At 39.2% G+C, this 22,753-nt stretch overlaps 1 protein-coding gene across 1 annotated transcript in view; it reads left to right on the forward strand.

Moving 5' to 3' along the window:
• The window catches only part of MALRD1 (MAM and LDL receptor class A domain containing 1), a 281,268-nt gene that overhangs the window by 248,621 nt on the left and 9,894 nt on the right, over window positions 1–22,753 (forward strand). Inside the window, exons 29-31 of the mRNA XM_089531427.1 lie at window positions 1,480–1,562; window positions 1,655–1,751; window positions 21,212–21,275. Coding sequence (XP_089387553.1) covers window positions 1,480–1,562; window positions 1,655–1,751; window positions 21,212–21,275 — 244 coding nt within the window. The remainder of the gene's footprint in view (window positions 1–1,479; window positions 1,563–1,654; window positions 1,752–21,211; window positions 21,276–22,753) is intronic.

Here is a 22,753-nt window from a genome sequence, read left to right on the forward strand (position 1 = left end):
CAATTTCTCCAACCTGTACCTTTCATGCCCCTCATATGTCCCTTTAATGACTTGGCAAGTTCCCAGGTGTGAAATGTTGCTCCTGAGGCAGTTGTACATAGCGTCTTCCCCCCAGTCCCACCTCCCCCTCACTCTGGTTACACATTTCTTTTCTTTTTTTTTAACTTCAGTGAGGCAGCAGAGCTCTGGAATTGTGCAGAAAAAGAGAAAACATAAACCAAAATATTCCTAAAGGCATGCTGGGTAGATAAATGCAGGGAGGTGGGGATTAGGAAGAGTTCAGAAAGAGAGTGCAATGGGGCAGCAGCCATGGTTGCACGATTGACTGAGTGTGGTGATGGATGGCTGCTAAGTGGTATGTTGCCATTTTATTTTATTTTATTCTTGCATGACTGCTATGAGAATGAGGCTGGTGTGATAATGTGTTTATTCTTCACTGAAGCACAGATGTTATAAAAGGTGCTGTCTCCAGCATATACTGGAATAAAGTAACCCGACAGACAGCCTAGGGCTACAACTGCAGGAGCACCATCCTAGAATGTGTTGAATCTGGGGATGCTATGAACCCTAACTAGTTTCACACCTGACTGGATGTGAAATCTTCCAGGATAGCAGCAATTGGCTAGCTGTATTAGTCTAGACTTCCCTTTTGCTCCAGCATGTCAAGGGTCAATAGTGGGAGCTTCCCTGATGGAGGAATCTATTTGAGTGATGGTGCCTCCCCCAAGATCTCATCTTCTTGCTCTGAGACCAACCATAGGCTAAGTGTATGACATCTATCTGCTCATAATCAGCCAAGAGGATAGTAAAAAATTTACAAAACCATGTGTGACAAGCCAGCATGGTGTAGTGGTTTCAATGTTGGATTACAACTCTGGAAAGCAGGATTCAAATCCCCACTCAGCCATGGAAACCCACTGGGTGACCTTGGGGAAGTCACACTCAGGCTCAGAGGAAGGCAATGGCAAACCTCCTCTGAACAAATCTTGCCAAGAAAACCCCATGATAGGGTTGCCTTAGGGTTGCCATAAGTTGGGAATGACTTGAAGGCACATAACAACAACCAACCAACCACAAAGTATGTGTCACCTCTTTGCACAAGCTGCCTTAAAATTCCTTAATGTAAATATTTGAGTTCAGTATATATTTTTATATCTCCTTTTCAACAACAGATAAAATGTAAGAATAATGTATAAAATAGCAAATACCATGAGGAATACAGCAGAATATGCTGCTTCCAGCTTTTTTGTTTGATCTGAATACTTAAAATGTACACATTTATTCATACTAGTTTTCAAGCCAATTTAATGCACACCTTTGCTTTAACACGGACAGAATATGAATTACTTATCTCTGTGGAATTATTGAACCTTATTCCTCTTGTTAATTATACTGTGGGTGTTGTGGACTGGTAGTTAGATATTTAGCTTATTCATTTTCTCACATATCTCAGCATTCCCCTCTCCCCTTTGTCATCAGATGTGGAAAAGAGTGGAAGGGCAACCGTTGCCATCTGAAAGCTGAGACTCCTTGGAGGCCCTCTCCTGGTTCCCTACAAAATGGTGGGTCCAGTGAAATCAATAAAATAACTTCAGGCGATTTTGTAGAAATGTTTGTTTGCTCATTTATCTCATTCCCTTGCTTGTCTCTGCAGATACTTGGACTGGGCTGAGTATTGGATTAGCTTTACTGTTGATTGAAATTGCAGTCACTGTTTCATGCCTCCTTTCAAAGAGGAAATTGCCAAGAACGTAAGTGAAGCCTTTCATTGTATACAAAGAAAATCAGGCCCTGGAATGGAACAAAGCAAAGGGAATATGGTCCATTTTCGTGGTTCAGCTTTTAAGTCTCACTGTGGGCTGTTTATCGACAAGAACACAAAAGTTTTTCAACCCTAGGTAACTAAGTGGATATAAAACTCAAAAAAGCATAAGGCGCAGTTTGATTGCCTAAGGACTGTGTATGGTTTGGATGACAATATAAAGCCCCTTATTTGTACAAATTCAGCAATATTAATGTACAGCGCGTCCATGCCATACGCGGGCGCGCCTTACGCGGCCTTGAGCACACGCGCTCAAGCCGCGGGGCGCACGCGGGGTGGAAGGGGCAGCGCGTCCCATTCAATTGAATGGGCGCGTGTGCCCGTTGCGCCCCGCCTGCGCCCGCACCACGCCACCGCACACGAGCCCCATTGTTTCCAATGGGGCTCGAGCATAGGCGGAATTCGCCTTACGCAGAGGGATCCGGAACGGATCCCCTGCATAAGGTGAGGACGTACTGTAATATCATTATGGAGGGATAGGTGCCAGAAAGTAACTGTGTCTTTTTGCAAAACCTTCTCAGGGACAACGTAGGGCCCGAACAGACAGGCCAAAATAAAACTGCTTCGGGTCACTTTGGAGGTATGCTGTTTAAATGATGTGTGTGTCCTAAGAGGCCGAAAGCCACACCAAAGCCATGCTCTAGTCCTAAGGACTGGAGCGCAGCTTTGGCACAGCTTCTGGCCTCTTAAGATGTCATTTAAACAGTATACTTCCAAAGTGACCTGAAGCAGCTTTATTTTGGCCTGTCTGTTTGGGGCCTTAATCATCAAATGAATACAAGCTTTCACTGGATACCTTCGGGAGCCTTTCACCCCTTTAAGACTTAAGTATAACAACAACAACAACAACAACAACAACAACAACTATTATTATTATTATTATTATTAAACTTTATTTATATAGCACTGTAGATTTACACAGCACTGTACACACAATAAAAAATTGATAAAAATGAAACCTGCCAATGGTGTACATTCTACAGGATAATAACAAAATACATATAAAACAATAAATAACAATACAAGATAGCATTAGATAAAATAAGCAAGCAACAAATTAAAAACATCGAAAAACCCCTATCAAAGCAAATATCAAATAACAGTCAGATAACATTCACAGAATGCCTGGGAACGCTTCCCTGAATAATATTGTCTTCAGCCATTTTGAAACTGGTTAATGAAGTGATGACCTGTGTTCATAGGGGAAGGAGGTTCCAGGAGTGAGGGGCAGCAAGCGAGCAGGGACAAATCTGGGAAGGGGCAGTGGAGCTCTTAGGCTGAGACAGCAGACCTTGACTACCAGAACGGAGGGTATGGGTGGGAATGTGAGGAGAAAGAAGTTCAGATAAATAAGGAGGGGCCAGCCCATCCAGTGCTTTAAAAGTCAACAACAAAAGCTTATACTGAATACAGAAGGGGAAGGGGAGCCAGTGAAAGGATCATAATAAAGGAGAAACATAGTCAAAGCGGCAGGTGGATGTAATAATGCATGCAGCTGAACGCTGGACAGAAATTAAAGGACAGAGATGAGAGAGAAGAAGCCCTGCCAGAAAGAGGTTACAATAATCTAGTCGCGAGACTACCAGGGCATGGACCAGAGTCTTGGCGGTAGAGGGCAAGAGAAATGGACGGAATTTAGCAATATTGTAGAGAAAGAATCTACAGGCCTTGGCTGTGGTCTGGATCTGGGGGCTACATGACAGAGAAGAATAAAAAATGAAACCAAGACTGTGGGCTTCCTGGACCAATTGAATAGAGATGTCATCAACAGAAAAGGAGTGTTGGAGGGAGGGCTGAGGTGGAAAAACAAGAAGCTCCATCTTGGACATGTTGAGCTCCAAGTCCCGATGCTGCATCCACTGAGAGAGAGGCCTTGAGACAAGATGAGACTTGCTGTTCAAGCCCCAGAGGAAGGTCAGGGGTGGAAAGATACAGCTGAGTGTCCTTGGCGTACAGATGATAGGATACAAATTATATTTCAATGTGCAGAATGTTTTAAAATTAGTAATTCTTGTTCTGCCTATAAAATTTGACTTCCATATATCAGTAGACACAAGTGCTGAATTTGGTTTTTCAAGGGCAAAACAATTCAGCAAGATGCATAAACTTTGTCCTCTGACTGTGGGGCTGTGCAGCTGATGATACAGTCTGGATTGGGTACAGATCTCCATGTAGGATGGTCATCATCACAACCTTACTTTGCTGTTCCAGCTCTTAGTAGCAGAGCACAGAGCTTAGAACTAAGTACTTATAAGTAATGGGATAAGTAATGGGTAACTTTCAGTGAATTCCTTTTAGACATAAGTAAGTTACATAGGTTTAGTAGTAAATGCTAAAGTAGTGCTACTCAGCATGGTGGTTCCTGGATGAGTACTTGTCCCTGAGTCATTGACTGTAGGTGGGTACAGGTAGTTGGAAACGGAGTTTTCAGAAAAGAAAGAAATAGTTGTACTCAATGGGCACAAATATGGTGCAGTCCCTTAGCACACTGGAAGGAAATAATAGTCCATTCACTACATAAGATAGCCTGAGAAGCACTGAGCTAAACAAACAAAAAACAGCTTCATTTATATACCACTGCATACTGAACTAACAGTGTCTAAGCGGTTTACAATTGTAAGCTAATAGCCCCCAACAATCAGGGTACTCATTTTAGCGACCTCAGAAAGATGCCTGAGTCAAGCTTGAGCCCTTTTGCTGGTACTGAACCCATTATGAGTGAGTGGCTGCAGTACAGGCATTTAACCACTGCTCCACCAGTGCTCCTGGGCTAAATTATCTTAGCTTACTGGTAGTTGTAGCTTACATAAAATCTACATTTGTAGCTCTCCATGCCTTCACATTTACTTGCCATTCACACTTTGCAATGGTATATATCTGCTGTTAAAATGCCTTAAATACTTGTTGGGCCAAATGGGAACCAGTAACAGTAAATGCCCAGTCCAGTGGCAAATATATACAATAGTTCTATATGTACTGCTTATATTCAGAAATAAGTCCCATTGAGTTCAGTGGAGTTTGTTCCCAGGTAGGTGGGTACAGGTCTGCAGCCTGCCTTTACCCGGTATAAATTCCACTGAACTTGAGAGGATAGACAAAAAAACAAAGCAGAGTGCAACTGTGCAATCCTATATTCACTTACCTGGGAAAATGCCCTGTTGGACTTATTACTGTGTAGGTATGTGTACAATTGTGCTATAAAATTTTCCAGATTCAGAGCATATGCTCAAAGGTGGAGTGTTCAATTGTTTTGTCTTGCACTGTCTTCCAACTACAAAGGTAGTATGGACCAACATGGAGAAGGAGTATGTCTAAATGCAAATATATTGTTGTGTAGTTAGCAAAGGTAATAAACTTCTGACTTGAATCCAGCTCCCATGTGGGTCTCATCAGACCCACTGATGGAATGCAGAACCCTTAACTGTGGTCAAAACTGCACTGTGCAATTTTGGCCATTCCAGAAACCAGTTTTCTATCTCTGTGACCCTTCAGAGGCCACATTCTGCCAAAAATGGCAAAAAACAAAACAAAACAAAAAAAAAAAACCCTGAAAGTAAGTCTAAGTAGTTTTGGAAAATGTATATTTTAAACAGGAAGAGTTGGTGACCTATTTCAAAGGTTAATCACCACTCCTGGAGGCTTCCAAGAAAAGGACAATCTAGGGGATTCCAGGACTGGAAAATACAAAGACATAGTTGAAGGACTGTATTCAACTAGTATAATTCGAGACCCCAGAATGTTCTCTACCCTTCTTCAGTGGGCTGCTCTGTCCCTTATATGTTGGCATTACAGTGAGCTTTCTTCACACATTTTTCATAATGATCAAACCAAAACTCTTATATTCCCACCCAGTCCCGAGGTGCACATCCTAGAATGCATCTACACTGCAGAATTAATGCAGTTTGATGCCACTTTAATTACCATATGTGAGATTCTGGGATTTGTAGTTTTGTGAGCTATTTAGCCTTCTCTGTCAGAGAGCTCTGGTGCAACAACAAACTACAGATCCCAGGATTTCATAGGATGGAGCCATGACAGTGAAAGTGGTATCAAACTGCATTAATTCTGCAGTGTGGCAGCAGCCCTAAACCTGCATCAGGAGACCAGGCATCTCTTGGATTCAGCAGTTTCCTTCCCCTTGCCTCTCCACAAGTTGAAAGAACTGAAGCTACTTTGAGGTCTGTAGGACGCTAATATTGAGGCAATGCTACTTTTTTGTTTTGTTTTGGATAAGCTGATAGTGCAACATTTGCTCTATAGACTCAGAAGTTCCACTGGCTTTATGACCACCATTGCCTCCTGCAGTGTGGACTTAACAAGGACAGCTCAGAGCTATCTCAGGCTATTGCAAAATATGTATACAGAAGCCTAAATGCTATTAATTCCAAATAGAGCAGATCATTTGACTTGTTAATTCAAGATTTACATAAATTCCATTGCGTCAGTAGATTTGTAGTAGTTAGGACTAATAGTAGGATTCGGATCTGAAAGATGCGGTAGCATAGCCCTTCAACTTTGAAGTCTGATCTACTCTAGGTTTACTCTAGGAACTTGTTTGGACACAGGTGTTGATCCACTGGCCCTGAAAGTGTTTTGTAAGAGGTTACACAAATGTGAATGTCAACTTCAGAAGATGACTAAAATCTACAAGATTAGAAAGACCATCAAGTACATACTATGAACATCTTTGTGATATAGTTGCTGGCAGAGAGGATGAACTGCTCTTTTATACCAACCTCTTTCACATCTGCTGTTGACAATGAATACTGGTTGCCACACATTTCTCACTTCTAACATTGCAAGACTTAGCTTCCAAGAAGACTTTTTTGTCTTATTGCGGTAAAATATCAAAACTTTAGTCCTTTTTCTGAAAAGGCCTTTGCATGACTGGAACTCTCACTGAAAATGGAGCTATAAGTTCACCCACAGCCAACTATGTGGCTTGGCATGAGAATGTAGTATGAAAGGCAGATACAGGAGTGATTCCATTGCTTCTAGTCAGCACCATCATAAACTTTTTGTACAGAATTTTCCCAAGTGCTAGAACTGTGAAGGCTTTGCATGTTAATGATGTTTAAACTCCAAAGGTTTCCTTTCAGAGCAAAGGACCAGAAAATAGCTGGCAGCCAATGGCAGTTTCACTTTTTTATTGGCAAATCTCCTCCTCAACTAAATAACAGCAAAGCATGACATGATCTTCAGGTGACTGGTGTGTGGGAAGAAAATATTAATGATTATACTGGTTTCATTTTATCACAAAGTTGAATGAAACTTACAGAAGCCTAAACAAATATGTTTAATCCAATGTATCTGCATTGGTTCACTAAAGCCAATGACTATAGATCTAATGAATCCATTTATTTTAAACAATCCATGATTTCTGTCAAGTTGGTCGATCCTATCAAGAGGACTCAATCCACACAGTTTTTCATGTGCAGATCATTATGTAAGGTATTCACCATGTCTTGCTTTAATGAGGGGGAAAGAAAAAATTGCAGTTCAGACCTGTCTGTGTCAACACAGAAATTAATTCCATTGAGGTCAATGGGACTTAGGTTCCACATAAGTGGACATACTATTGAATCATACCATAGAATCATAGAGCTGGAAATGACTACAAAGACCATCCAGTCTAGCCCCGTGTCATGCAGCAGCTCACAATCAAATCACTGCCAACAGATGACCATCTAGGCTCTGTTTAAAAACCTCCAAGGAAGGAGATTCTACCACATTCTGAGGCAGTATAATCCATTGTTGAACAACTCTTAATGTTAGAAAGTTCATCCTAATGTTTAGGTGGAATCCCTTGTAGTTTAAATCCATTGCTCCATGTTCTAGTCTCTGGAAAGCATATAGTATCCTTTCAAATGTTTAAGCAGGACTATCATGTCACCCCTTAACCTTCTCTTCTCCAGGCCAAACATACACAGCTCTCCCTATCTGTTTAACTTATATGCTGAACATATCATACACAAAGCTTGATTTAGCTCTGAAGACAGAGATGTGAAAACTGGAGCAGAAGATACTGTACTACTAGCAAAAAATAGCAAAGAATTGGAACTACTACTGGAAAAGGTCAAAGAAATGCAAAGGCACGTTAACATTAAGAAAACAAAAATAATGACGACAGAAGATTTACACTTAAAGCAGACAATTAAGGCATTGAGATAGCCAAAGATTTCTTATACCTTGGCTCAAGAAATCAAAAGAACCTTGGTCAGGAAATCAAAAGTAGACTAGGACTTGGAACTTTGAAGGAACTGGACAAGATCCTCAAGTCCATGGCATCTTATTTCCAGTTTTTATATATGTTTGTGAAAGCAGGACTGCTAATAGGAAGCTGATAGGAAGAGAATCAACTCATTTGAAATGTGGAGCTGGAGAGGAGTTCTTCAGATACCGCAGACTGCTAAAAAGACAATAAATAGGTCCTAGAGCATATCAAGCCTGAACTTTCCCTAGAAACCAAGGTAGCTAAACTGAGACTTCATGTTTTGGGCTTATCTGTCATGCAAAGACATAGCTCACTAGAAAAGACAATGATGCTTGGCAAGGTAGAAGGCAATAGGAAACGAGGAAGGTCACATTAGTGGTGGATAGACTCAATCAAGGAAGCAACAGCCCTGAGTTTCCAAGGCCTGAGCAGGACTGTTAATGACAGGGTGATTTGGAGGTCTCTCATTCATAAGGTCACAATAATTTGAAGGTGACTTGATGACAGTTAAAAACAACAGGTGAGCATAGTTTGCAGTCTTGGTAACACCTGCATCTTGTTTATTTTGCAATACAAATCCACATATTTTTTCAGAGTCATAAAACGGGGGATTTTATCTATAATAAGATCAAAACAAAGATGTTGTAAAGTTTTGAATCATATCCACTAACTACTTGGGATAGTCCATGAATAAGGTTGCAAGGATAAATATGGGAGAGGGCTCCTATATATTTAATAACACAGGCCAGAAAAAAACTTTTTTAATATTGTAGCTGTTTTTAGTATATTTTTGGGTGCTGAATTAGAAAAATACAATAAATATGTCATACCACACACAGCTGGATTTTTTTTATAGATTCAATATTTTTAAAATCAATTCAGTTATTACCCAGCTTTGATCAAGTGTGGACACTGACATGCCAGTGCGATTTCTTTTACTGCTTTTGAACAGATTTTTGTGTTTCATATCAGCAAATTAAAGTCTTGTGAAAGTCTATTAAAAGACTTTAACCCCTTTCTTACTCTTTGCAGGAGCATTTCATTCAGTTGCGTATTACAATACAGGAAATGTCAAAGCAAGTTGTAAAAAAACTGTGGAAAAAATGGAACAAATCTGTTTAACAGGTCCTGATGAAATAGGATGTAATGTACATTTCTGCCAAGTAGAACTATGTGACATCTCTTCCCTCATTTCCCCAATATGCCTTTTCGTTTCTGCATTTCCCCCTCTACACGCACACTGCCATTTATGTCAGGTGGAGATTGTGTGTGTGTGTGTGGGGTGTAGAAACATCTACCTTGTGTGTGTGTGTATGCGTAAAAACATCTAGCTCTATTTCTTGTAACTGAACACACAACACTGGAGGATGACATCACTACTGTGCATCCAGGTATAGGAACATCTCCCCACTCTCTAATGGCAGTAAAATGGCTGTGTTCGAGATGTTATATAGTTTTGCCTGGCCAAATCCTACATTATCTCTTCCCACTTCAGGATCAGTTAAATATTAAACATTTCAGAGCCCTTGTTGTTGTTGTTGTTGTTTCCAACTATCATGAGTATTTATTTAGTTTCTTCAGAGGGGGTTTGCCATTGCCATCCTCTGAAGCTGAGAGAGTGTGACTTGCCCTAAATCACACAGTGGATTTCTGTGACCAAGCTAAGATTCAAACCATGGTGTCTCGGTGCCCTAGTCCAATGCCCAAACCACTTCAGTATACTGGCTCCCAGATGTTCCTTGGAGTGAGTCTGTATTTTATTTTATTTTATTTTATTTTATTTTATTTTATTTTTTCTTATTTTATTTTATTATGATATTGTATTTATAAACCACCTTTCTCCTGGGTTCGGACTCATCTACATTGCTTTGGGATACGCTGCAAACTTCAACTGAAGTTTGTGGAGAAAGGGGGAAAGGAAATTGTGGTTCATAGTTAGACTAGTCCTGTTCAGCTAGGACTGAGGAGAGTCAGGTTCAAATCCCCATATTGTCAGGAAAGTACTGAAAAACATCAGGTAATTCTAACCTCCCACACTGTGTTATAAAAATAAAAAGTGCAGGATATCACTTTTATACCACCCTTAATGTGATGTAAATCAATGGGTGCATCTTAGAAGCAGGAAATACTTGTGCTCTGTGATAACTATCTGAACTGTCAGTATATAGACTTCTTCTCCTAATAATGTGTGTGTATGGGGGGGGGGGTGTCCAGCTGTAAATCATTAATAGTGGAGATTTTTCACACTGCATGTTTATACAGTTATGATTCAGGAACCCTGGTTTAACTGCCATGGTTTTATCCTATGGAATCCTGGGATTTGCAGTTCAGTGTGGGGTATTTGGAAGTCTCAAACTGCATCTGTCAGAAAAGCTGTGTCATCATCCAGTTCAAAAAATGTAGTTTATTCTAGTTTTAATCCTCCTCCAAAATCACGCTGCTAATGTGCATCATCATGTAGGCGTGTGCCTGAACACCAAGAAATGGGATGAGATGTTCTTTTGGCTTTTCAAAGAAAAGAGAAAGTCATTTGTCCCCCTTAGACAGAGTTGGGCTTGACTGTTATGAGCGATATAAAGATCCTATTAGAAATAAAGAGGCAGAAAATGCCTTAGAAAGAAATGAAGTACAGAACTCAGTGGCCCTGGGCTACGTATTAAAAGCCTAATCAAGCAAGGAAATATAATAGCTCAGGAATGCTCAGCCAATCAACAAAAGCACCACTTGACTCTCACTAGAGTCCATCTTGACACATGAGGCAGCAACTGAATGGAAAGAATAACCTCCATTTCCCCAAATCAATTGTGTGCAATATGACATGGTACCCATGGATAGAGAACTTTTATTATATGTACAGAAGCTTTTTGACACTTGGATTTGCTAGGTTCATAATTGGAGTAGGCTGCTTGATATTTTTATTTTTCAGAATATACAGAGTGGGGGATATGATGTACAGTATTTCTTGCTAGAAATTTGAGGAGTGAAGGAAAATTTCATTAAGGATTGCAGAATTTCTAGTTGAAAGCTAGTGTGGTATAGTGGTTTGAATGCTGGATGACATCTCTGCTCAGTCATGGACACCCATCTTGGCAAATCACACTCTCTCAGTCAAAGAAGAAGGCAAAGGCAAGCCCCCTCTGAACAAATCTTGGCAAGAAAACCCTGTGATAGAGTCATCATAAGTCAACAATGACTTGGAGGCACACAACATCAACAGTACCCATTCTTATTGGAAGGAGGCAATGTCATCATTTGAGTGAAGGAAAATTTCATTAAGGGTTGCAAAATTTCTGTTTGAGATCTGGTGTGGTATAGTGCTTTGAACATTGGATGACAACTCTGCTTGGTCATGGACACCCATCATGGACAAATCACACTCTCTCAGCCAAGGAGGAAGGCAAAGGCAAGCCCCCTCTGGACAAATCCTGACAAATCATTTTCTCCCTATGGCCCTGTTAATTGGAACTGAGGAGGAGGGATACATGCATAGGCCTGAACTGATCACTTCCAGATGGACCTTTGAAATGAAGCCAAGTCTGAATGTCATAGGCTGAAGGCTGCCACACTTAATTTAAATGAATGGGTAGCCTAGGGTGGCATTCCAATATACGTACTGAAGCTCCAGGATCCAGAAATGATTGGTGAATCACAGTGACTACAAGAGGATGTTTCAGCTAGTCAACAGGAGAAGCATAATGATTTCCCGCATTTTCCATTTGTGATTCATGACTGCATCTGAAGTGGAGAGCCTGCAAATGTTCTCTGCATTCTCTCTGCATAAGGAAGAATACAGATCTCACTGCAGAGGAGACCTGTTTTTCCTTCCTTTTTCCAAGACCCATAAACAGTGACTGAGAAGCATGAGTCACTCTGGCTTCCTTTACTGGAGCTACTAGCTTTGGGTAAGTTCCCAAAGCCACCCTATTTCATACAGAACTTGATATTGTAAAAATACAACTTCCAGAAGCCAACTTTTCCAAGCTCTCCTTTTATATTATATTACGCAGTGTTTAAATTCAAGGCATGAATTGTGGGATCTTGAGCTCATGCAGAGTAATTAATTCAGGGTATATAGATTTTTCTACCTAAGGGTTTGTCTGCAATTACATTCTTGTCACAGAACAAAATTCCATTCCAGATGGACTACTCATTGTCCAGTGACTTGCAAACTTTCTCTTTCTAGAACCATAAAATGGACAAAGAACATAGGAGATTGGCTTATACATGTCCAGGTCATTGGTCCATCTTGCTTAATAATGCATGATTAAAAAAGAATGGTACAAAAATAAATCAGTTCTTACTCAGTTTTGCACCATTCTTTTTGATTTGCCTTGTATTATCAGCAGTGATTGGCAATTGTTCTTTGGTTTTCCCAAACATACCTGAAGATGTCAGAAACTGAAAATGGGAACTTCTGCATGTAACACATATGCTTTGCCACTAAAATAATGAATTTTCCCACACTGGATCCATGCTTTGGTGCTTAAAGAGGGGGATTGCTGTATTTCCATCAATGGAATGACTTGAGATATTTGTGAATCCCAGTCAAGATAAAGCTTTAGAGATCTTTAAGGATGGATAGTTTGTGAGAAGCCAGAGGGTCCTGTGGTCTGTGCCTGTCCTTGGGTAAATGTTCACACAGAAAGTTGCCAACCTGAAGTACTTTACAAATACACACATGCAAAATGTTGATATTTAGCTAAACCTTTAACTGGAATAATGCAACATCAGGAGAGCCAAATGCATGGAATTGTCAATTGCTTCTCTAGGGAAAACCCATTCAATCAGACCTGCCCAAAACTTTGCAGAAGTGAATTGTCTGTTCAACAGACTGCCCAGTCAAAGTCTTTTTAATGATAAAGAGCTATTTAAACGGAATTCAAAGACATTGAACTCACCTATAAGAGTGCCTTGACAACAAACTGATCAGTTACACAAGTCATTTGGCGACTACCTATAAAAATATAGCAAGTATTTTCAAATTTTCAACAAAATATATTAAAAATATGTATGTATATGACACCTCCAAATTACCTGTGTGCACACATACACATTTTTTATATATTTTCATGAAAATCTGAAAATACTTGCTATACTTTTAATCACCTGTCAATGTATGGCCACACCATGAATTTCATAGGGTTTTCTTTATCAAGGAATACTCAGAGCTGTTTTTGCTAGTCCCTTCCTCTGAAATCTGAACTGTTGCATTCAAGGTTCTGACTCTATTTCTGCTACCTTTTTTGGCTACGTATATATAATGTACCATATACAAAGGAATTGTGTAGCACCATTGAGACTAACTGAAAGCATGAGCTTTTGTAGACTTGAACCTACATCCTCAGATGCAAGGTACAATACATATATTTTATTCAAATCTATGTCCTCTTCTCTCCCCACCCCCATTTTGTGTATTTCCTCTTTTTTGTTTTGTTAATGTGTCCAAAAATGATTGCTTCATCCATATGTACCCTTCTCCCTGCCATAAGATATCAAAGCAAGTCATCTACAGCTGCAGATATATCTAAAGCAACCTTGAAGACTAAGGTCAAATTACAGAGTAGGAATATTTTACACAAATAAAATATGTCAACACCTAAATGTATATTATTATTATTATTTATTATTATTATTTATGTTTCCTTGCCTCTCCCCATGGATCGAAGCGGGGTTACAGACTAAGTAAAAGCACAAAGTGTTTACCTCAAAATTCAAATTAAAAGCAGCTAAAAACAATAAAATGTCAAACATCAGACAATAACAATACCAATTGCATCAACAAGCAAGGCAGGGATCAAACACAGACAGGGGTATTGATATCAGGTGAGGTATGCTCAGCTAAAAAGCTTGGTTTTAACTGCTTTTCTAAATGTTTCTAACGAGGCAGCTGAGCGGATCTCCTCAGGAAGACTGTTCCAGAGTCTCGGAGCCGTTGTTGAAAATGCTCTTTGCAAAGTAGCAACATACTTAGAGGTTACTATCTCCAATAGGTTCTTACCTGATGTTCTAAGAGTGAGGGGCGGATTATATAGGGAGATGCGGTCCCATAAGTAACTCAGGCCCAAGCCATGTAGGGCTTTATAGGTAATAACCAACGCCAATATAAAATGTGTAATGTTATGCTATGATCTCCTTGAGTTTTATTTAGCTTTCTTAATGGTCAAAATCGCCTCCCTTCATTTGTGGTTGATAAAGGTGAAACATATGCTTTGGAATGTCTTCTTTAGTTTGCATCTTACATGATCTCTGCTGCTTAACTGTAAAATAGATTTAGCAAGAAACAGCTAATGTAACCATAGGATTTGCTTTGGGGATCCAAGATTATTAAATTGTTCCTTCTCATCTAAACAGTATTCATTCTTATAACCCCCCCCCCCCACCTTCTGAAAAAAAGCTATCTGAACTCTTTCACTAAATATTTGTTTTCTCTAGAAATTCAGGCTGCAGGCATTTCCATCCTCACCCCTCAAAACTTCAAAGTGATCCCCGCTCTTTTTCTCTAGCCTTGTTATTTCGAACTTAGTCTGTTTTCATTTCATGTACAAAATATGATAAATTGGATGAATATAATATTTTGGCTTTATCCACTGATTACTTTGGACAATTTGCAATGAGTGGGTTGGCTTACTCCTTGCTGTAAAGTGGTGAAACAACTTTATGCTCACTGTGGGACCTTGTGAAGGCTAGTGTGCTGATTACTTTAACCATGGGCTATCATTTCCAATAAGGGTAATGTCTCTGTTATGTCAGACAACAAGCAAACATTACAAAAATTAGATTAGGCTAAATAACCATTTTAACCTTGCTGAGTCTTTTTAATCTTTTTCTTCTTTTGAAAAATTAGCATGTAACATGACTGTAACATTACTGTGATAGAGTATAAAGAGAAATAAATAAAATAAAATAAAATAAAACTTTTGTTTATATACTGCTTCTTTTAACAAGCAATCGGAGCGGTTTACATGAAACAAATACCTTAAATATAATCCACATATCCCTCCCCCCTTCAAATAACAAAAAAGTAATAATTAAAATAATCTGTTAACAGATCACTCTTGCATTTACCTGATTTACCATCTGGAGTGACAGATCAAGAAGCACCCCCAGACTGCAAATACAGTATTTTGAGGGGAGTGTGACCCCATCTAGGACTGGTAGTTGTATCCTAATACCTGGATTAGGGGTCCCTACTGTAAGTACCTCCATCTTGTCTGGATTCAGCTTTAATCTGTTTTCCCTCATCTAGTCCATTACCACTTCAAGACATTGATTAAGAGGAGAAATGCCATCTGAAAAAAAGGGACCATAATACTTTCTGGCTAGGAAGGTCAGCACAGACAGCCAGGCTAGTACGTGGATGAACAGTGGACAGTCTTGTGCTTCCCTAGTTTCTTGTTTTTCCTGTCTTAGTTCTGTTTTATTGTGCATCTGAATCAGTTTCCAGTTTTAAAACATCTGCATGCAAATTTGTGCACAAGACTTCTTCTGAGTTCATAGTTTCAAAACATTTGCATGCAAAAGCCTGCATGCCAATTTGTACGCATGTCTTTTTCTGAGTGTAATTTGTAATATTTCACTTTAATGTAGAGATTTACAGGTGGGTCTTATGAAGAACTACATTCCAAACAATGGAAGCACATGGATACCAAAGAAAAAGAATTGTATTTGGGTTTGCCAGGGTTGCATTCCTAAATGCATAGCTTAGTTTTATATCTAGGATTCCAGGACTGAATCTTGGCTGAGCCCACCAGGATCTTCATGTCTTCAATGAAGTGTAGATTCACAAGTGAGGAAAAGTTACTTTTGGGGACTACAAATTACAGTATTTGCAGCCATCTTGGATTATGCAAATTGTTGTCCAAATAAGTGACTTCTAAGTTCTGCTCCCCTTCCATCTTGTGTTTTAGTCTTGTTGCTGCTAAATAATAACCTAGAAGTCTTGTGTAGAAAACCTGAGAGTTTGCTATAGCTCTGTACTATACATCAACTTTCTCTATCTTGGTACCCTCTGGGTGTATTGGGCAACAATTCTCATTATCCCAGCCAGCCAGCCATTGGCCAATACATCTGGAGGGTGCCAACATCAGAAAGGTTGTTATAAATAGATATAAAATATATTCACTGCTGTATGAGAAGTACTATTGCATACAGCTCTGGCATCATTTGTTCTTTAAAGAATACAATCCTATTTTATATACTTAGAACCAAGCTGTTCCATTGAAATTACTCCCTTGTAAATGTGCATAGAATTGCAGCCTAAGGCTGGGCCATGCAGGTGAAACAGTGAGTTCATTCATTGAGTGCTTAACAGCAAAACTAGTTTGACTAGCTTAGCAATCGGAAAGCTTCTTAAGGTCAGAGGGACAATACTGGCGTATGTGGGTTGAGTATTCTAACCATATAATTAAATTTCTAAAGTGACTTTGACTCAATATCTATTTGTCAGAACTATAATGTTAAACAAGCCATTTCTGCACACAATTGATGGTTTTTAGCAGTGCATGGATTATTGTGTTTCTAACGGGAGAGCCCATTACTGTCTTAGATAACTTACCTGATCTGTAAAAACAATTAGTTAGCAGATTTGCAAAAGGTTGTTTTAAAATTACTTCAATTTCAGTATGAGCAACTTATTAGCTAAGCAGCTTGGCCTGAGGGCCATACCATATGTAATGTCTGAAATCTCCCATCTCTTTTAAAAACCTGCAGTGCCAATGGCTGGAGATGAGGCTGGAAGTGATCTTTCTATTTTTACATCATTTTAAAAATGTAAACCCCTCAACTGGCAAGTTATATGCTCCATTAGGAAAAAAATCCCACCATGTGCTGTTTTCTCTGGCCCAACAATGAATAATGTGAGAATGATTATTAACATTCAGAAAACGGTACAGGGGAAGCATGAAGCCCTGCTTCTTTATACCATGGGCCTGATTCCTTTAGGGGTTTTCTTTCAGGAATCCACAGATTCTGCATCCATGGATTCAAACACCCACAGCTTGAAAATGTTTTTAAAAATAAATAAATTCCGAAAAGTAAACCTTGCTTTTTTCATTTTATATGAGACAACAATTTGCTTTGCCATTGTATATAATGGGACTTGATTAACCACAGACTTTGGTATCCATGGGAGGTTCTGGAACCAAATCCCAGTGGATACCAAGGGCCCACTATACATGTGCTATCCCATTTCTTAACATCACATGACTTATGGGACTTCTAGATGGTGTCAGGAGTCAGCATCGTCAGACACCTGCCAAAATTCACATTGTCCCTTAAGGACCAGTTCTTGGATCCTCCTGGCCCTGCAACTTGCCTTTCGTATGTGCTCATGTGCCTTCTCTCAATGAGTAACAAAGAGGCATTTAAAAGAGACTGGAGTGAGAGGAGTAACCTTCCATATATACAACCCACTTCTGTAAAATGGTGAGAGAGAAAGGCAAGTGAATGGGAACCATGACCACCAGCAGAGAGATGGTCAACCCACTTAAGAGAGGAACACTCCACTGTTCATGCTACATGGCCATGCTGACTGAAACATTCTGAGGAGTGTAGTCTTAAATGGCAACTTTTATAATATTGGAGATAAGAACACATCCCTATTTTAAGGAAGTTGCATTCTCAAAATTAATGGAGAAAACAGAAATAAGAGGGAAATGGAGGCAGAATAGAGAAATGGGAAAGATTTTGCTTGCATGTACTTAAGGTTTTTACCCTCAATAAGGTAGCAGGACCACAGTGAAGTCTTGTTCTTATTTACATAGGAGTGAATTGCATTGGGGAAAAATGGGACTTATTTCAGAGCAGACATTTTTATCACTTACAGAAGCATTTTTAAAATTAAAATTATGTCAGACAAAGTGACAGTTGGTGAGGAACTGCTGGTTCTGGGAAATGAAGGGGTACAGGTAGAGTTCAGGATGGTAATGTCAGTGGAACATACCTCAGCAATTTACAGCTTGTCATGTTTAATTTTTAAAATGATGTTATATTTTTAAAACCTGATATATCAGGGTTTTCAGGTAAACCAAGATACTTTATATCTTATATAAAATATTTAGAGTGAGTAACATATGATTGTGAAAGCTAGACAGTGAAGAAAGCTGACAGGAACAAAACTCATTTGAAATATGGTGCTGGAGGACAGTTATACAGATATGATGGCCTGCCAAAAAGACAAATAAATGGATTCAAGAACAAATCAATCCTGCTCTCTCTCTAGAGGCCAAAATAATTAAACTGAAGCTATTGTACTAGGGACATTTCATGAGATGATATAGCTCTGTGAAAAAGACAATAATGCCCAATAAAGTTTAAGGTAGTGCAATAGGAGGAAGACCACATTACAGATGGGTTGAGTCTATAATGGAAACCATGGGTCTGATTTTGCTGGTGACCAGGGTTCTTGGATGTCTCATAGGGTCACCTTAAGTTGAAGCTAACTTTATGGCAGATAACAACAAAATATATTTAAATGAGGTTTGCCATTTCCTTCCTTTATGGCTGAGAGAGTATGTCTTGCTCAAGGTAGAAATCCATGGCTAGGTAGGGCTCAAACCCTGGTCTCCTAGAGTCCTAGTCCTCCACACAAACTACTAGATCATACAGGCACTACATATTCTATGATACAATAAGACAGCTGAGTAAAGGAGGGATTAGCATCCTGAAAAGCAAAGAGAGTAAAAACTTGAAACTACTTTAAAAGAAAGAAATGTAGGAGCAGAGCTTGGCAAGTTATTTTCAGAAAGAATGACTATAATGGCATGTTGAAGCCATCTGTAAGTGAGCAGTAGGACAGTGTTCAGCATCCCAGAGACTCATTCCACTGCTGCTCACTTGGGAGTGGATTCAGCCTGGCATTACAGTCACTAATCTGCAAAGTAACTTTATAAGATCTGAAATATATTCATGAAGGAATTAATTCTGACCACTCTTACTAGTAAGCAGGAACTGATTTTAAAATGTATTATACCATTGATACATGACGCTGGTAAAACTAAACAAAATGCATAATAGGTTAAGCTGTTCTTGTTTGAACAAATCTAAATAAGGGCATTATCACATACAGTGGGGCGAAGGGCCATTCGGGTCAAAATGGCATAAATTAGCAGCAATGTTTCTGGAATGACTTTGCCTCTTAATCCATTGATTTTCTTGTTTAGTTATGTAAAACAGTGTAAGAACAAAGCTTAGCAAGAATTAATTATTACTTTAATACCAAAATATATTTGTAAATGGAAAATGGTTAAGTGTCCAATACTACTGTAGAGAATTGTTTCCAGAGGATTTGGTGGTTGCAGAAGATTTGCTCCATACTGCATTCAGTTAAAATTATTCATCTTGTTCAGTTAGAGGGAAAAGAAAAGGGAAAACAATTTAAAGACCTTTGCAGACAGCTTTTTTTTACTGTTAAATTGGAAAGTTTTTTTGGAATCATAGTCTGTGGGATGATTAGTATGATTCTTTTTGTCTCAGTTTGTTCATATAGTGTCAATGGGTATTTAAAATATAATTTCCAAACACACACAAAAAATGTTTATGTGTCAGAACTGCAAGAGGCGCCTAGATTGGATCATTCTCAGGAGGTAGCTGTAAAAACAAAGGTTGAAAAAAAATGTCCATGCTGTATGGGGATTCTGGGAATTGTAGTCCAAAAACCACCAAACTTCCCTGAGTTCTGTATATTAGTCCACTTGCAATAAAACCAATAATGTATGTATGTATGTATGTATGTTTATGGTCTTTGACCAAGACAAAACCAATAATGCCCTAAATCAGGGGTAGGCAACCCTTTTGAGCCGGGGGCCGGGTTGCTGTCCCTCAGACAACTGGGGGGCCGAAGCAAAAAAATAAATAATTAAATAATTTCTAAAAAATTAAATAAATAAATAAACCGGGACAAATGTAGGACAAAATTTTCAAATGGAGGGCACTTTTTAAATAAAAAATGGAGGACACGCAAAAAAATTTGCTGATTTTTTTAAAAAATGTTAAGATAAATGCATGTTTCTGAGGCTTCTATAGACAATTGCCCCACCATGCCCCTCGTGCGAGACGCCAAAGGCCCCGGCGGCAATCGGTGGCAGGACTGGGCTGGGGCCGGTCCCAAGGCCTCAACGGGCCGCATCCGGCCTGCGGGCCGCAGGTTGCCTACCCCTGCCCTAAATCAAATTGTTAATCAATTTGAGAGTAGATAAAGCAGGAGAAATTACATAAGTGTTTACCTACCAATTTCTCACTGATTTCATGAAAAGTTGGAAATTATATAGCCCTTCAGGTATTGTGCAGTGTCTATCAGTCTTAGCCACCATAGCCAATGGTAAAAAATGACGAGAGCTACAATCCAACATGACTATCACACTCAGTTCTATTTTTGCTTGTCACTGGAGTCAGCTGGGGTTATGCAGGTGCTGGACCAGTACCAGGATGTTGTAATGGACTGGATGAGGGTCAAAAAATTGAAGCTGAATCCTGATGAGATGGGAACTGTGGATTGGTGGTTCTTGGGTCCACAAACTGAATATGTAGCCTGTTCTGGTTGGGGTGCACTCCCCCTGAAGGAGCAGATATGTAGTTTGGGAGTCCATCTAGAGCCATCCGCTTTCATTGTGGTAAGGTCAATACACTGTGTTAGGACATAAGAAAAGGCCTTCTCAGTTGTGGCACCCCAACTGTACCACCCTGACTGGCACCAACATTCACATCATTTAGGTGTCAAGTTAAAATGTGACTGCTTGCCAAAGTGTTTCGGCCTTGTTAATTCAATACAATGAGTATTATATTTATTTAAAAAAACTGTTTTAAATTCATTATATTGTTTAATGTGTTTTTAGCTTATTTAAATTATCTTTACTGTTTTAACACTTCTTGTAAGCCACCCTGAGACCTCTTGTCATAGAGGAATGTATAAATATTTTATATAATATGTAGAGGGCCACATGATTCCCATCCCTGATTTAATGTGTCTTCTGTAGTTGGCAGGAGCAACTGTACTGAGATAGAAGAGTCAGAGGGCATATGGAAATAAAACAAATTCAGTTAGCTTCCTCACTGCATAATTCTGATGACTAGGTCTTTGTTTTCCCTTTGACTCTCATTGTCTTAGAGGTAACCTGAAGGAACACAAACATATAGTACCGTTTAACCTACAATTCCCTTTGACTTGTATGTCTTTACAGGAAACCTGAAGAGATCTTCAATATTGCATTTGCCAACCCACTTTATGAGGCTCAGGATATAAAGGTAGGTGGAAAAGTTTGACATATAGATTTGGAAGTGGATGATATAAAGCTGCTATTGTTTTCCTAGGATATTGCCCATCAAAAGGAGCAAGAGTGTCCCTTGGCAAAATATTTAAATGAAGAATGTAAGTCTTACAGAGGTACATACAACATCCTTGCTAGCAACTGAGGAAAGATTTCTATTACGATGTACTCTCAGAACGCTGGTAAACTCCACTTTGATATCAGTTCAGTGCTAAGAATATCTCTGCAGCCATAGTTATTTTCACTGAAGGGTGGTAAAGCTGAGAGATGCTGACATGAGTTGCCAATCATATTATTGTATTGAGAAAACAACAGTATTTCAATTCAGAGATGCTTTCACAAGGCTGAATATGCATCCCTCAGGGTAGAGTACATGTTTTGCATGCTAAAGCAGAGAGTCTTGATCCCTGGCATCTCCAGCTAAAAGGATCAAGTAACATGAAAAGCCTCCTCTCTAAGGTATTTCTTTGTCCCATGTTCAGATTTTGTTTTCTAATCAAAACTTAACTAAAACAAAATTCTTACCTACAACCACTATCAGACAGAGTAAACAATAGTGTCTGGTTTCTTTCATACTGACCTGTTACAACTTTTTAATACTTGGGAGATTATCAGATGGTGAAAATCAGGGAAGAAGTAGGCATACTCCCAGCAAAGTCATATGGTCCCACAGAAGATTTTCAGATGACATTGCGCTTATCCAGGACTTAACCTATGAAGATCCAGGAATGCTCCAGCAACATATCATTCTTGGGTCTTCCCCATGAATGGTTTGTTGCTGGAGCATTCCTGGATCTTCATGGGTTAAGTCCTGGATAAGTGCGATGTGTCTGAATATCTTCAGCACTATCGCACTACTTTGTTACTCCTGGCTTTTTTCCTCCATCTGATAATCTCCCATGTTAACTGCCCTGGCTTCATTCCATAGAATCTTGGGGTCTGTAGTTTGATGAAGCACTAGAGCTTTTTGGCAGAGAAATCTAACATACCTTGTGGAAGTACAAATGCAAAGATTCCATAGCACGGAGACATGGCAATTAAAACAGAATCAAAGTGCTACAACTATGCAGTGTGAAAGAGACTTGTGTCAAATGGATGAACAATCTGACTTGGTATAACAGCTCCCTACATATCTTATTTAGAATGTGACAATGCTTGGGGAAAGTGTTTGTGGGTTGTTGTTTTTTAACCACAATTTTCAGAATCCCAGCAAGTGACCATACTGTCTGGGAAATTGTGGGGAGATGTTCCCAAAACGAACTTTTGCAAATTCTGGAATAAACAAGATTTTACAGATGCATTAGGAGTTTTATAGTCACTAATGTAGTTAATTCATTCAACTGTTAATTTCATTCAACTGTTTTTAAATAGGGTGGATAGCTATCTGTCAGGAGTGTTAGTTAATTCGTTCAACTCTTGCAGCTCTTCTGCATGTTCCAAAATGTGAAATGCTGT

This window comes from Sceloporus occidentalis, unplaced genomic scaffold, assembly GCF_023333645.1.
Source record: "Sceloporus occidentalis isolate IW3139 unplaced genomic scaffold, rSceOcc1.0.p SCAF_7, whole genome shotgun sequence".
NCBI classification, from domain to species: Eukaryota; Metazoa; Chordata; class Lepidosauria; order Squamata; family Phrynosomatidae; genus Sceloporus; species Sceloporus occidentalis.